Genomic DNA, 12,557 nt, shown 5'->3' on the forward strand with positions numbered 1-12,557 from the left:
GGATTGCATCACAGTGACTTCGCAGTTTTCATAAGCTGACATGAAATACCATTGTCATGTGTCATACCACATGACCTAAAGCTTGTTGTTCCCCTTCATTTTTTTAAAGGTTGTTGCTTCCTTGTGTCACTCTCATGTTTTTCAAAACTCAGGCCTTGAAGACAGAGCTAGGGAACGCCCAGATAAGAAAGGGTTAGTAAGTATCAGGACAAGACACATAACTGCAGAGATTCTATGAGGTTTTAGCTTTTCAACATGAATAGGGTAAACTATCAAGGTAAGCGACTCTTACTTATTTGTGTTCAGTTTTTTATCTGCTGGATAATTATAATCATTATTTTTTTTCAGACCATGTCTTTACCATATACAGTCAGGTATCAACAGCAACAGTGATGAATTAATGTATGCCTAAACGAGGATGAGATGGGTTAAATTGTATAGTTCATTTTCTTTAGTACTGCGCATTCTAGAACATGTTAAAGCAGCATGTGTGCTTTGTTTTTAATGTTTTCTTTTGGGGTATTATGCTGACATAATACGTCTGGGTTTATTATGTCAGCTTGTCACTTATTAATACTTTGATGATAAAATTGATGAAAATTAAGTTTTGTTACTATAGTGTCCTATGGACAGCCTGGTCATGGAATGGTGGCTTACTGATACAGCCACACAGGGGTTAATCACGATAGAGAAATCAGGAGAGAATCAACAGAGACAAATGTCTCTGTGGCTGTTGGAAATGGCTAAGTTAGCTGGTGACCAGTAAATAAATCCACACTATCAGCTGAATCCGCCTGTGATGGAGCTATGCTGAGCAATTGACTCACGTAACAAGTAATGTTACTGAAAAGGTGACATTTGGTTCTCTTTGAAACAGTGCCTACAGATGAACGTGATGTACCTGAACAGCAACACAAGCCTCTTGGATCATTTATTCAACAGAAATATCTCAAATGTAATATTTATCTGTGGGAAAAGAAGCTTCTGAAGCTATAGTTGCTTTGTAGTTGTTTTTTGCTGGCTGATGTCAGAGATGCTAATTTTCTAACCCTGATTTTATACAGTATTCCTTCAGTTGCCGGGTGGTTTAGGATATTCTTGCATGTACTGCCAGTTTCATATCATCCCACATCATCCATCCTTGATTTACTCCAATAAGTAAATACTAGTAGTACATTAGTAGTACTAGTTGCACCAACCTCAGTGCAACAAAATCAGTTACAACTCGGTTTTATTAGCGACAACTGACGCATTGCAACAAAACTCAAGCATAAGTCACGCTAAGCAAACTCTTTGTCCGTTCTCCTTTACATTTGGCAGCAAATCATGAGTGAAACATAGTGTAACATAAGTGTGACGCCCCAAAACCAAAGCTCTTAAATGGAATTCAGCCATCACTGATTTTATTAATTGCCACTGTGGTTTTCCACTTACTTGTCTACATTCACTTGAAACCCGAAAATGTGTGCTTGGATTTAGTTTTCTTTTGTCTGTCATATATTCACTTGCCAGCTCATTAGATACACTTATGTAAACACATGTCTTCCAACACAACGGTCCTGCGTGTTTGAAAATAACAGAGAGATGTTGATTAAACGGCCTTCATTTCGGAGGGTGCAGTTTGTACTGCTATTGTACTGTGCTGACTTACAGTATGTGTCTATTATTTTGAGAACTCCACTGTAGTAGGCTATGCTTTAGTGTTTAATTCATACCAGTGAGACAGCGCCACAAACTACATCCTCCAGAATTATCATCCAGTTGAGTTACCATCTTTCTGATGCTGTTTCAACTAGTCCTGTTAAAATTTTTAATCAGATTAATCACAGGGTTGCAGGGGATTCATTTAAATATCATTAATTTTTAATCTATATTAATTGTGTTACATTTTGTATGAACAGACTCAAGAAAGAATGGAATATATATGCTCTTAACATGTTCGCTAAACACCTTCAACAGTTTCAACAAAACAACTTTCTGTCTTTTTTTAAAAATAAACATTTCTCCACATTAATCAGCAGCTACTAAGACAAACTTGGGACAACAAGTTGACAATGTCCGATAGGAGAGCTGACCGCTTCTTATTGACAATGTTGCCTGTAACTGAGAACAGCCTCTCACATGGAACAGTGGTTGCAGGAGTGGTGAGATATTTGCAAGCATTGCCATCTTGTCTTGGTTTGTCTCAGGCTGAGACAAAGTGCTAGCAGAATTCCCGACTAATGTATGCTTCGCGTTAACGTATTTTAAGCTGGAAGGGCTTCAGTGAAAAGAAAACTCCTTCCCGCAGCTTGTGCATAATACTTTGTTAGTCAATGTTTTTTTGTTTATTTTTTTGTTGAAGAAGATTGAATCATGTCTTCCTGGTGGTTCTACAGCTGGGCAGATTCACACAGGAGAGGGAAGACACTGTCAAGTTGATTCAAAATACTTTTGGGGAGAAGGCAGCAAAATATTCTCTAGTGCTGTTCACACATGGTGACAAACTAAAGAAACGCTCTGTTGAAAGCTTTATTTCAGAGAATGACAAGAGGGCCAGTGTACTGTTTAGCGTCTTCCATCATTTTCGGTTGGTTCTGCTGCCTGTTAGTACAGGACCAACAGCACATTTGCGCATGTGGGACGTTAACTCTACTGGGACAAACTTTCTGAAATACATTGAGACATCCAGAGTCATTCTGCACTGCAGATAGGTTAATTCTGTTAACATTTTCATTAGATAAATCACAATGATGGATTAATCTGCAATAACACGCTTCGCTCTAGTGTCAACATAAACTGCACGTTAGAACAGCCACGAAGAGGGATTTAGTGCAGGACTTTGTTGAGAGCACTGGCAGCTCTGTATGATGAACAGTGTATTTCTGTCCGACAGGGTTCGGAAGTGCCATAGATCCAAGTGAACGCAGGATTGTTCTAGTTGGAAAGACTGGCGTGGGGAAGAGTGCAGCAGGAAACACCATCCTGGGGAGAGAAGCCTTTGAGTCAGAACTGTCTCCGTCTTCCCTGACCTCTGAATGCCAGAAAGCCAGGGGAGATGTTGAAGGTCGGAAGGTTGCCATCATTGATACACCAGGACTATTTGACACAAACTTCACACAAGAGGAGGTGTTGAACAGGATCAAGATGTGCATCTCTCTGTCTGCTCCTGGTCCTCATGCCTTCCTAGTGGTTCTTCATCTGGGCAGGTTCACAGCGGAGGAGAAGCAAACCGTTGAGATGATTCAGACCACCTTTGGGGAAGATGCAGCTAAATACACAATGGTGTTGTTCACACATGGAGACCAGCTTAAGAAGCAAACCATTGAGGATTTTATTTCAGACAGCGCTGACCTGAAGGCCATCATTCGAAAATGCTACAATAGATACCATGTCTTGAACAATGAAATCAAAGATGCTAAACAAGCCATGCAACTCCTGGACAAAATTGATGAGATGATTATGGGTAATGGTGGGAAATACTACACCAACGAAATGTTCACAAAAGCAGAGATGGCCATACAGAAGGAGAAAGATCGAATCCTCAAAGAGATGACAGCACAGAGGGAGAAGGAGTTGGAAGCGCTGCGAGCTAAATATAAAGGGAAGGTCTGCCAGGAAGAGGAGGCCCATGTGTACAGAAGATACGAGAAGGACGCCAGAGCTCAAGCCGAAAGATCGAATGAGTTCACCAGTGCACCAGCAATAGCTATAGCAACAGCTTGTGGTGCTGCCATAGGGGGTGTACTTGGAATTGCAGCAGGTCCAATTGGTTTGGTAGTTGGAGCTGCAGCTGGAGCAGCCGCCGGAGCTGCTATTGGTGCTTTAGCAGTGAAAGTCTCAGATCGCTGCCATGTGCAATAAGAATACTATGGCACATCGTTAGACTAAGTCATTTTTTGACTCACTATTACAATATTAACAAAAATACCTACATGCTTGCTAAATTGGGTTTTTTACTGTTTTGAAAAAAATTTCAAATATGACTTAATCAATTATGCTATTACACTAATGATATAATAAACAGACTTAACTATTGATTTTTGGTGATGAGAATTAAGATTGTCTAACCTAGCATAAGTTGCACCTGCATACAACAAGGACTTTTATAATCACATATAATTACGAAGAGGAAAAATAATATGTACCTTTACTTCAGAGAGCTAAACAATAATTATTTGTCTACTATTTAAGAAATCCGTGTCTGGAAAAAAAAGAAAAACTTAATATATTATTAACAGAATCATCTTTGTATGCTTTCATTAAAATATATTTTTTAACTTAGTACAACTTAATGCTGACGAAAATGTACTCCTAAAGAAATTCTTGAACTGAACAGATTTACTGTATGCGACATAAAAGACACTGCTTCTTTCTTTTTAATTAAGCCTGTGAAGGTGAGAATTTGTGATGACACAACTCAGCACCTGCTTCATGCTGTCTTCCACACTCTTCCTGTACTTGTGGAAGTGGGATGGTTGAGAGCTGTCCAATTGCATGAATTCCTAGTTTTGGTTCAGTTACATCCATGTCTATCCCAACTCATATCAGTCTGCATAAATTGAAAAAATACAAACAGTCTCAAGACACTTTACATAAGGCAGAGCCTGAAACATCCAGAGATGGCAGTAAGGCGACGATAAGCAGAAAGAATTTCCTTTGACAACAAAGAACAAATGTTTGTATCAATTAAATCATTGCCATTATAAACAGACCACAAGTTCAAATCAAGTTCATAGACTTAAAAATAGAACTCACTTGTTCTATATAATTGTTTTTTTGTTTTTTTTTTTACAAACAAATCAGTGACAAACAAAATCATTTACAATCAAATTCATAAGTGAAAGCCTGATTCATACTTCTGATTCATATTCTATATATGTGACTGAAGAAGATGCAGCTGGTCCAAGGGAGGTGTTCCATAATGAGTTGTAACAGGTGTATCTAGGGTTTTGTCTGTAAATGTTGTCAAAACAAATGAATTCTCTGTTGTATATACATATTTCAGAATAAATATCTTTATCTGTTCAAATTTTGGTATGTGGTATGTTGTCATTGTACACCTGCAGTAAACATGAATGATTGCAAATCTGCACTAATATTCAGTATTTTGTACAGTGCCAGAAGCAAAAGAACCTAACAGAATAGACCTAAAACCAAAAGCTGGTCTTATGCTTTGTCCCTGCAGGACCTCAGAAAGGGAAGAGTGATGAACTCCGTATCGTTTTGGTTGGAAAGACGGGTGAAGGCAAAAGTGCAGCAGGAAACACCATATTGGGACGAGAAGTGTTCAAGTCGGTGCTGTCACCATCTTCCTGTACAGTCGAGTGCACAAGAGCTGAGGGAGAGGTCTGCGGTCAAAAGGTCACCATCGTTGACACTCCGGGGCTGTTTGACACTTGTGTCAATGAGGAAGAACTGTTGAAGAAGATGGAATCATGTATTTCACTCTCTGCACCTGGTCCTCACGTCTTCCTGGTGGTTCTACAGCTGGGCAGATTTACACAGGAGAGGGAAGACACTGTCAAGTTGATTCAAAATACTTTTGGGGAGAAGGCAGCGAAATATTCACTAGTGCTGTTCACACATGGTGACAAACTAAAGAAACGCTCTGTTGAAAGCTTTATTTCAGAGAATGACAAACTCAAGGAGCTCATCCAGGTCTACAATGGCAGGTATCACGTTTTCAACAACGAATCAAAAGACCAGGAACAAATCAGACAGCTCCTGGAGAAAATGACCGAAATGACTTGGGAGAATAGAGGAAGGCACTACACCACAAAGATGTTCAGAAAGGCCAAAAAGGCCTCAAAGAAGGAGAAACGAAGACTTTCTAAGGAACTGAAGGCAGTGGAGAAGCAGAGGAGGAGCATCTTAGAGGCTGAAGTAGAGAAAGAAATGAACTTAACAGGACAGTCAAAGGAACAGCAGAAATGTCTTCTGCAGTAGGAACTTTATTCTGATTATTCATGTGAAGGTGAAGATGATGTAGATGTGTGGCTCTATTATTCACTGAAATATTTATACTTTCAATAAGATGGTTAAAAGGAGTGAATGTGGCTCGGATGTCTGTTACAAAGGAAGGCTTTAGATTAAATGTATCCCACTCTTGTTTTATTACACTTTCATTTGTACTCATATTCTCCTTTTATTTAGGAAGCTGTATGACACCATGAATCATTACAAAACAGAAACAGAACTGAGTCAATCTGCCATTCAAACCTTGATTAAGTCGACAGCAGTGACACCTGGTGACCATGTCGTGCATTACACTTCAAAAGAAATTAGTTTGCAACCTTGTAGTTTGTGGAAGTTTCCAATACACAAGTTCATTATTTTCCTGTATAATTAAAGTGAAATTTAATAAAGATAATACCATGGTTTTGAATTTTATCATGTGCTATTCTTTGTCTTTAATCTTACTAACGAGAACAGGGTGTGGAACTCTGAAAGGAGCACATATTACAATCCTCTTCTTCTTAAATGCACCACACTGCTTTCTGCAATTTACCCACTGAGGGACAAATAAAGTTGTTGTTTTAATTCTAATTGTAATTCTTATGTAAGTTGAGGAAGCAATTAGTCTCAGAAAATCACATAGTAGAACTCTGAGCACTGCCCTTAAATATGTGCACAAATGCAGACAAAAAAAAAGGAAGGAAAGAGGCATAATCGGGTCTGTGCATTCTTTGTTTAAACACCACAGAGTGTCAACGTTATATGAGACTGATCCAGTTCCATTGAACTTGTTCATGACACAACCAGCTATTTCTACCTCTTTTCCTAACAAATAAAATACACTTGTACGCCCAGTCGTTAACCACAGTTAACCAGTACATGGTTAACTGTTTGCACTTCCATTGGTTAGTATTTGAGATCCTCTTCCTCCCACTGACCCATTAAATGAGTCTAATTGTATATAAAACTTGTCAACAGGCTATGTTGCCTATTAGGGCCACCCATGAGGGAAAAAATGAGAGGAGATAGATTTTTTTTTTATCTGGCCCTTAGAGAAATAAGTCAAAATGTTGAGAATAAAGTTGAAATACAATATAGAGAACAAAGTCAAAATATAATGTTGAGAAGAAAAGTTGACCTTTTGAGACTATAACATCCAGCACATGTCTTGGCTTCAGTAACAAAGAAATACTATCTCTTTTAGTTCACAAACACATTGTAGTTATCAGTATTAGGACTTTGAAGAGACTGTGCTGAAAACTGGGACTGTTCCGAAGGATAAACAACAGAAACAAGGGAGTATGTTTGATTTGATTTTGGTGGGGACACAAAAGTTCACTAAAGCTGGATTTCCATACACGGCCTACCTGCACACCACTCCCCACCGCCCACTTTAAATTGCTATTTCCATTGCTAGAAGATGGGCTAAACGAGGGCAAAGGGATACTTAAAAGTCCCTCCTCTGTGGTAGGGCCGAAGTAGGTGAATTGGGGCCGAAAATGTGATGTAAAACGCTGCTTACTACTGATTGGTCAGAGAAAAATTGTCACGGCAGCGCCAGGTACAATCAGAGCCTACATTCATAATAGACAAATGCTATTTTAAAAAATAAATCAAAACAGATAGACAAAAACCACCTTTGCAGTTGTTACATTCAGTCAATCAAATGCCACATTTATGGTACCCTGGCTACAGCCATCCACTCTGTTGACACAAGCTGTGAGTGTTAATGTTTTCCGTGACAGCCCATCTAAAAGTCTGATAGGCTGTAAACAACATATATCCATTCCGATGCTTTAACCAGATGATGCCATGGGAAAAGTGGTTGTGCTAATGTGATGATGGAATATGTAGCTAAATATGGGCACGCTCAGGAATGTCGACATTGTTGTGTTTCAGATGTATTACGACAGCTGTACAATTTACAAGTGGCACTAAAATTTACAACATAAAACATTGAAAGCCAGTCAGCTCACCTTTATAACGCTAATCTTTGCGTCAGTTTTCCTGCCCTTTAATGATTGACCAAAATCTTTTTCATTTTAGCATTTAGTTTATTGAATGGCTGTGGTAGAGTAATATTTAAAGGTGGCCTCACTAATTGAGAAAGAGTGTTGGTATTGGCCAAATAAACCCACCACTCCCCGCAGAAACTCAGCAGTCTAATTTCACGTAAGCCCATCGTCAAGACAATGACAACACAGCGTGTAATGTGAAATGATGCCTTAAGGTCAAACTTTGTGGCTTTGACATGTGAAGTCGTGTTTACAAAATGTATGACATGAACCGTGTGTCTTGAGTTTTTTTTAGGCAGTTGTTGGTTTACAGAAGGCACTGATAGTTTAGCGAGCAAATAAGCTTAATGTAGGAAATGCAAAGGCTAAAGCATAAGGGCCTTTACGAATATGGGCGAAATTACAATTCACCATTCTCTTCCGACATTTTAATCTAATGCTACCTAGGTAGCAGGTTAGGGAACTTTGCTTCAGTTGCTATTGCTAAGCTAACACGCAGAAATGACATAACACACATACACTTCTCGGTCGGCTGGAATGGTGATATAGATGTGCACTTATTTAAGTTTTTGACGAAACTTAGAAGAGGAGACTGTAAATGGCATGCTTAGCATCAGTCAAGCCTGAAAGGGAAGAAAATGTTTTTCCACAGGTAAAAAAGAAAACAAAAAGACCTTCACTTCTTCAGCTTAGTAATTAAAAAAAAAGAAAAAAAAAGAAAACTGCAATAAAGCCAAAGTGTAACCATGACAAGTAGTGGTTTTACAGGTGTATTTACACAAACATAAACTAAGTGGCTCTTGTTGGTATTCTTATATATGGCAGACAGACATCTATGTCTCAGCAAGTACGTGAAAATTTATCCTTTCAAGAAAGGACCAGCATTGCTTTCTGTTTAGATTTTATACAAATGACTGTGACCACTCCCAAACTGCCAGTTTAGATCCATCAATTGTAATGACCAATGGAGGAATGAGTGCTAACAACAGTACTTTTGTTGTCAGTATGATCTATTTACAGCTTACAGGCAGTAAGCCCATGAATAGACCACACCTGCTGTAATAAGTGTTACAGTGCTGAAATAATGTAGCCATTTTTGGCTACTACTATAATGACTATGAGTGGGATGTTTAGGCGATCATTAACTATCAGGAACAAAGTTGAAATGGAAGTTCATATCCAGCTATTATTACTGGTTTGTAGAAGAAGTGGTCTGGTTGCCTTTTTGTGACTTTTTTGTCACTGCTGTCTTTTTGTGCCTTGGACAGACTCCAGCCCCCTGAAACCCTCTGATATACATTGTACATATACATACATATACATATACATTGAATACATTGTGTACATCACGACGGACTAGTAGACTGTGAAAGTAGTGCGGGTAGATCGTGTTAAATTTTTATTGCAACATGCCCACACTGGGTTAGCGCTGATGCCTCCCAGCAAGAAGGTCCGGGTTCGAGTCCAGCTCGGGCCTTTCTGGGTAGAGTTTGCATGTTCTCCCTGTGTTCACGTGGGTTCCCTCCGGATACTCCAGCTTCCTCCCACCTCCAAAGACATGCAAGTTAGGATAATTGGTGACTCTAAATTGACCTTAGGTGTGCATGTGAGTGTGAATGGTTGTATGTCTTAGTGTTAGCCCTGCGATAGTCTGGCGACTTGTCCAGGGTGTACCCCGCCTCTCGCCCGATGCCAGCTGGGATAGGCTCCAGCAACCCCCGCGACCCTAGTGCAGGATTAAGCGGTACAGAAGATGAGATGAGATGAGATGCCCACACTGTGGCATACATCCACAATCATGCACAACATCAGCAACTCAAGGGAATCATCGTCCTTAAAGGGACAGTGCTACTTTTCTAATGGTGCAGTGCACTTCTCTTCTTAGAATATGAAAAAAAACAATAATGGACAGAGCTTTAAACACTGTAGCAACAATTAATATGACTTAAGGTAGGGTATATAAAGTAGAATTATCAGGTAATGCAAAAGAAAAACTAGTTTCAAAGTAAGTAAGCTGACCCTAGGGCTGAAATGAAAGGACTGCCATATTTTACGTTTATGTTGAGTAGTATACAGTATTTGTGGTATTTTATAAAGTATTTCTGTTTACAATTTCTGAAAATCAGCACAGTGGTGGGAGCATCATGTTGGTGGGAGGCTTGTCAGCAACAAACCCTTTATGGCTAAGAGTAAAACTGCTTTATTTTAACCCTTTTTAAAACATCTAATTGTATATTTTAAATTCATGCACAGTATTTTGTAGAAATCTGTTCAGGGCATTTTATTTATTTAATTATTGATTTTATAGACACTGTAGATGAGTAGACCTCAGGATAGAATGGAGCGAGCCCTCACTGATGATGTCACATTCTTTTAGAGATTAACTGATGATGTCACAGTCCTATGGTGCCTCAGCATTCCGGAGGTTTGACAAAATTCATTACATTCAGTTTGTGATAACTAAAGCTTGTTCTGAAAAGATATTTTCAAGACGCAATCCTAGTTTGAGTGAAATGGAAACGAAGACAACCACTGCCATGGACCAAACAAGCAGTCCACAGGAAGAGTACACTCCTCCGACTACATTGGACACAATTCGTCCCGTCATGGATTCTTTCTTCAGATGGATTGAACCCAAGCAGTGGACAAGTTTGCTCTCAGGAAACTCTGACGACGAAACCAGTTACATGCTGGCAGAGCTGCTAACAGACATTATGCGCTAATTACAAAATTAACGCTGGCAGAAATCACAAGGAGAGGAGTCAAGCCTTGGGACGACCTGTTGTCCAGTTTGGTAAATAAATAAATGCTCTGAAATAGCGCCTTTCTACTTACTCAAAGGTACTTAAAGCGCTTTTAAAGTCAGAGACTTGTTCGAGTACAAGGGGACTCCCAGATAAGGGTTTTAGCAGGTATGTTATCCTTGATTCTAGTAAACTGCTCCCAAGTACCACTAAGTGACCCTCTTTGTGCTTGAGCCACTTGGACCTGAAGAAGGAGTTCTCCCCATGCCTTGTCACAGCAACTGGAGGTACCCTGTTTGCCCCAATCACCAACGTAGGCACGACTGATGTCACATTACACCGACATCAAGTGGTAGCCACAGTACAGTGGGTCGAGATGACAAACTCTGTAACCACCTCAACACAGTTAGCAGAACAAGACCCCTTTAAATGGCCTAACTTTGAGGGTCTCTCTGGAGCAGATGCAACAGAAGCTAAAGCTCTCCTCTTAAAGTATCAGTCTCTGTTTTCTAAGGGGTAGGGACACTTGGGATGCACTAATCTGATCACACATGAAATCTCTGACAGATCACACACCAGTAACACAGGCCTATCGTAGACTTCCACCGTCCCAGTATGAGACTGTGAAAACTCATATTAAACAGCTCCTTGATTCTAAGATAATCAGAGAAAGTAGCAGTCCACACTCATCAGCGATAGTGGTTGTCATGAAGAAAGAGAACACTGAGACTATGTGTAGACTACCACCAGTTAAATACCAAAACGCGCAGAAAGCATACCCATTTCTCTGGATGCTCTCAGTGGTGCAAAGTATTTTTCCATTCTTGATTTAGCCAGTGGATACAACCTGGTGGCAGTGTCAGAAAAGGACAAGGCTAAGACTGCCTTTTGCACCCCATTCGGCATTTTCGAATGGAATAGGATGCCATTTGGTTTGTGTAACGCCCCTTGCACATTCCAACATTTAATGGAAAAGTTGTTTGGAGACCAGAAAAAACAGTCTGTCTTGTTGTACCAAGATAACATAATTGTGTTTTCTTCAACAGTACAGCAGCATCTTCAGAGACTTCAGAGACTCCATGGAGAGATATTAAAAGTCAAACTCTCAAAATGGCATTTTTTCCAGAAAAGAGTTAAATACCTGGGCCATGTTGTCAGCGAAGAAGAAGTGTCCACAGATCCTGACCCAGTGGCAGCTGTGCAGGAGTAGCAGAGTCCCAAACATCTAGCGGAGCTGAAATCCTTCCTACGATTCGCTACTTATTATAGAAGATTCCTTGAGGGATTCACAAAGGTGGCAGCCCCACTGAACTGTCTGGCAACACAAGTGAGCAGCTCAAAAAGGAAGGGTAAGACCCTTGAACTAACAGGGAAATATTCCAGCTATTGCTACCCCAGACTCTCCGGAGAAAAGTCCTTGCAATTATGCACAATGCCCATGGCCACCAGGGTGTGGACAGGACACTACAACTCGCACGTAGCCGCTGCTACTGGCCGGGTATGTCAAAAGACATTGAAGCATGGTGCCATAACTGTGAGAAAAGTATTCTTCCTAAAGCTATACAGCCTAAAGTGCGCTCTCACTTTGGCAGTATCCAGGCCTCCCGACCCCATGAAATATTGGCCATTGATTTTACTGTGATGGAACCGGGCAATGATGACGGGGAAAATGTGTTAATCCTTACTGATATTTTCTCCAAGCCAGGACATCCCCACCAAAGACCAGCGGGCCAGCACAGTAGCTGAAACCTTGGTGCGACACTGGTTCTACGTCTTTGAAAAAACTTTAAGAGTAAACTCATTCAAGAACTCTGCATCCCCAAACACCAAACCCTGTATCACCACCTGCACCTAGGCGTAC

General features: G+C 40.1%; 2 protein-coding genes across 2 annotated transcripts; both read left to right on the forward strand.

Annotated features, from left to right (window-relative positions):
- The first annotated feature begins 135 nt into the window (after nucleotides 1-135).
- LOC125024281 (GTPase IMAP family member 9-like) lies at nucleotides 136-5,011 on the forward strand. Its single transcript, XM_047612062.1, has 2 exons — nucleotides 136-277; nucleotides 2,876-5,011. The coding sequence occupies exons 1-2, from the start codon at nucleotides 256-258 to the stop codon at nucleotides 3,841-3,843; spliced, it is 990 nt and encodes a 329-aa protein (XP_047468018.1). The 5' UTR covers nucleotides 136-255; the 3' UTR covers nucleotides 3,844-5,011.
- Nucleotides 4,390-5,928, forward strand: LOC125023784 (GTPase IMAP family member 9-like). The gene is made up of 2 exons (XM_047611296.1): nucleotides 4,390-4,456; nucleotides 5,168-5,928. The coding sequence occupies exons 1-2, from the start codon at nucleotides 4,390-4,392 to the stop codon at nucleotides 5,926-5,928; spliced, it is 828 nt and encodes a 275-aa protein (XP_047467252.1).
- Nucleotides 5,929-12,557: the final 6,629 nt, after the last annotated feature.

Source organism: Mugil cephalus, chromosome 17 (genome assembly GCF_022458985.1).
Source record: "Mugil cephalus isolate CIBA_MC_2020 chromosome 17, CIBA_Mcephalus_1.1, whole genome shotgun sequence".
Classification (NCBI taxonomy): domain Eukaryota; kingdom Metazoa; phylum Chordata; class Actinopteri; order Mugiliformes; family Mugilidae; genus Mugil; species Mugil cephalus.

Excerpts from the sequence above, each read along its gene's own strand:
- LOC125024281 (XM_047612062.1), top strand. The coding sequence starts at position 256 with ATGAATAGGGTAAACTATCAAG. Across the intron at positions 278-2,875 it reads GAATAGGGTAAACTATCAAG|GGTTCGGAAGTGCCATAGAT; the intron begins GTAAGCGACTCT and ends TCTGTCCGACAG.
- LOC125023784 (XM_047611296.1), top strand. The coding sequence starts at position 4,390 with ATGACACAACTCAGCACCTGCTTCATGCTGTCTTCCACACTCTTCCTG. Across the intron at positions 4,457-5,167 it reads GTACTTGTGGAAGTGGGATG|GACCTCAGAAAGGGAAGAGT; the intron begins GTTGAGAGCTGT and ends TTGTCCCTGCAG.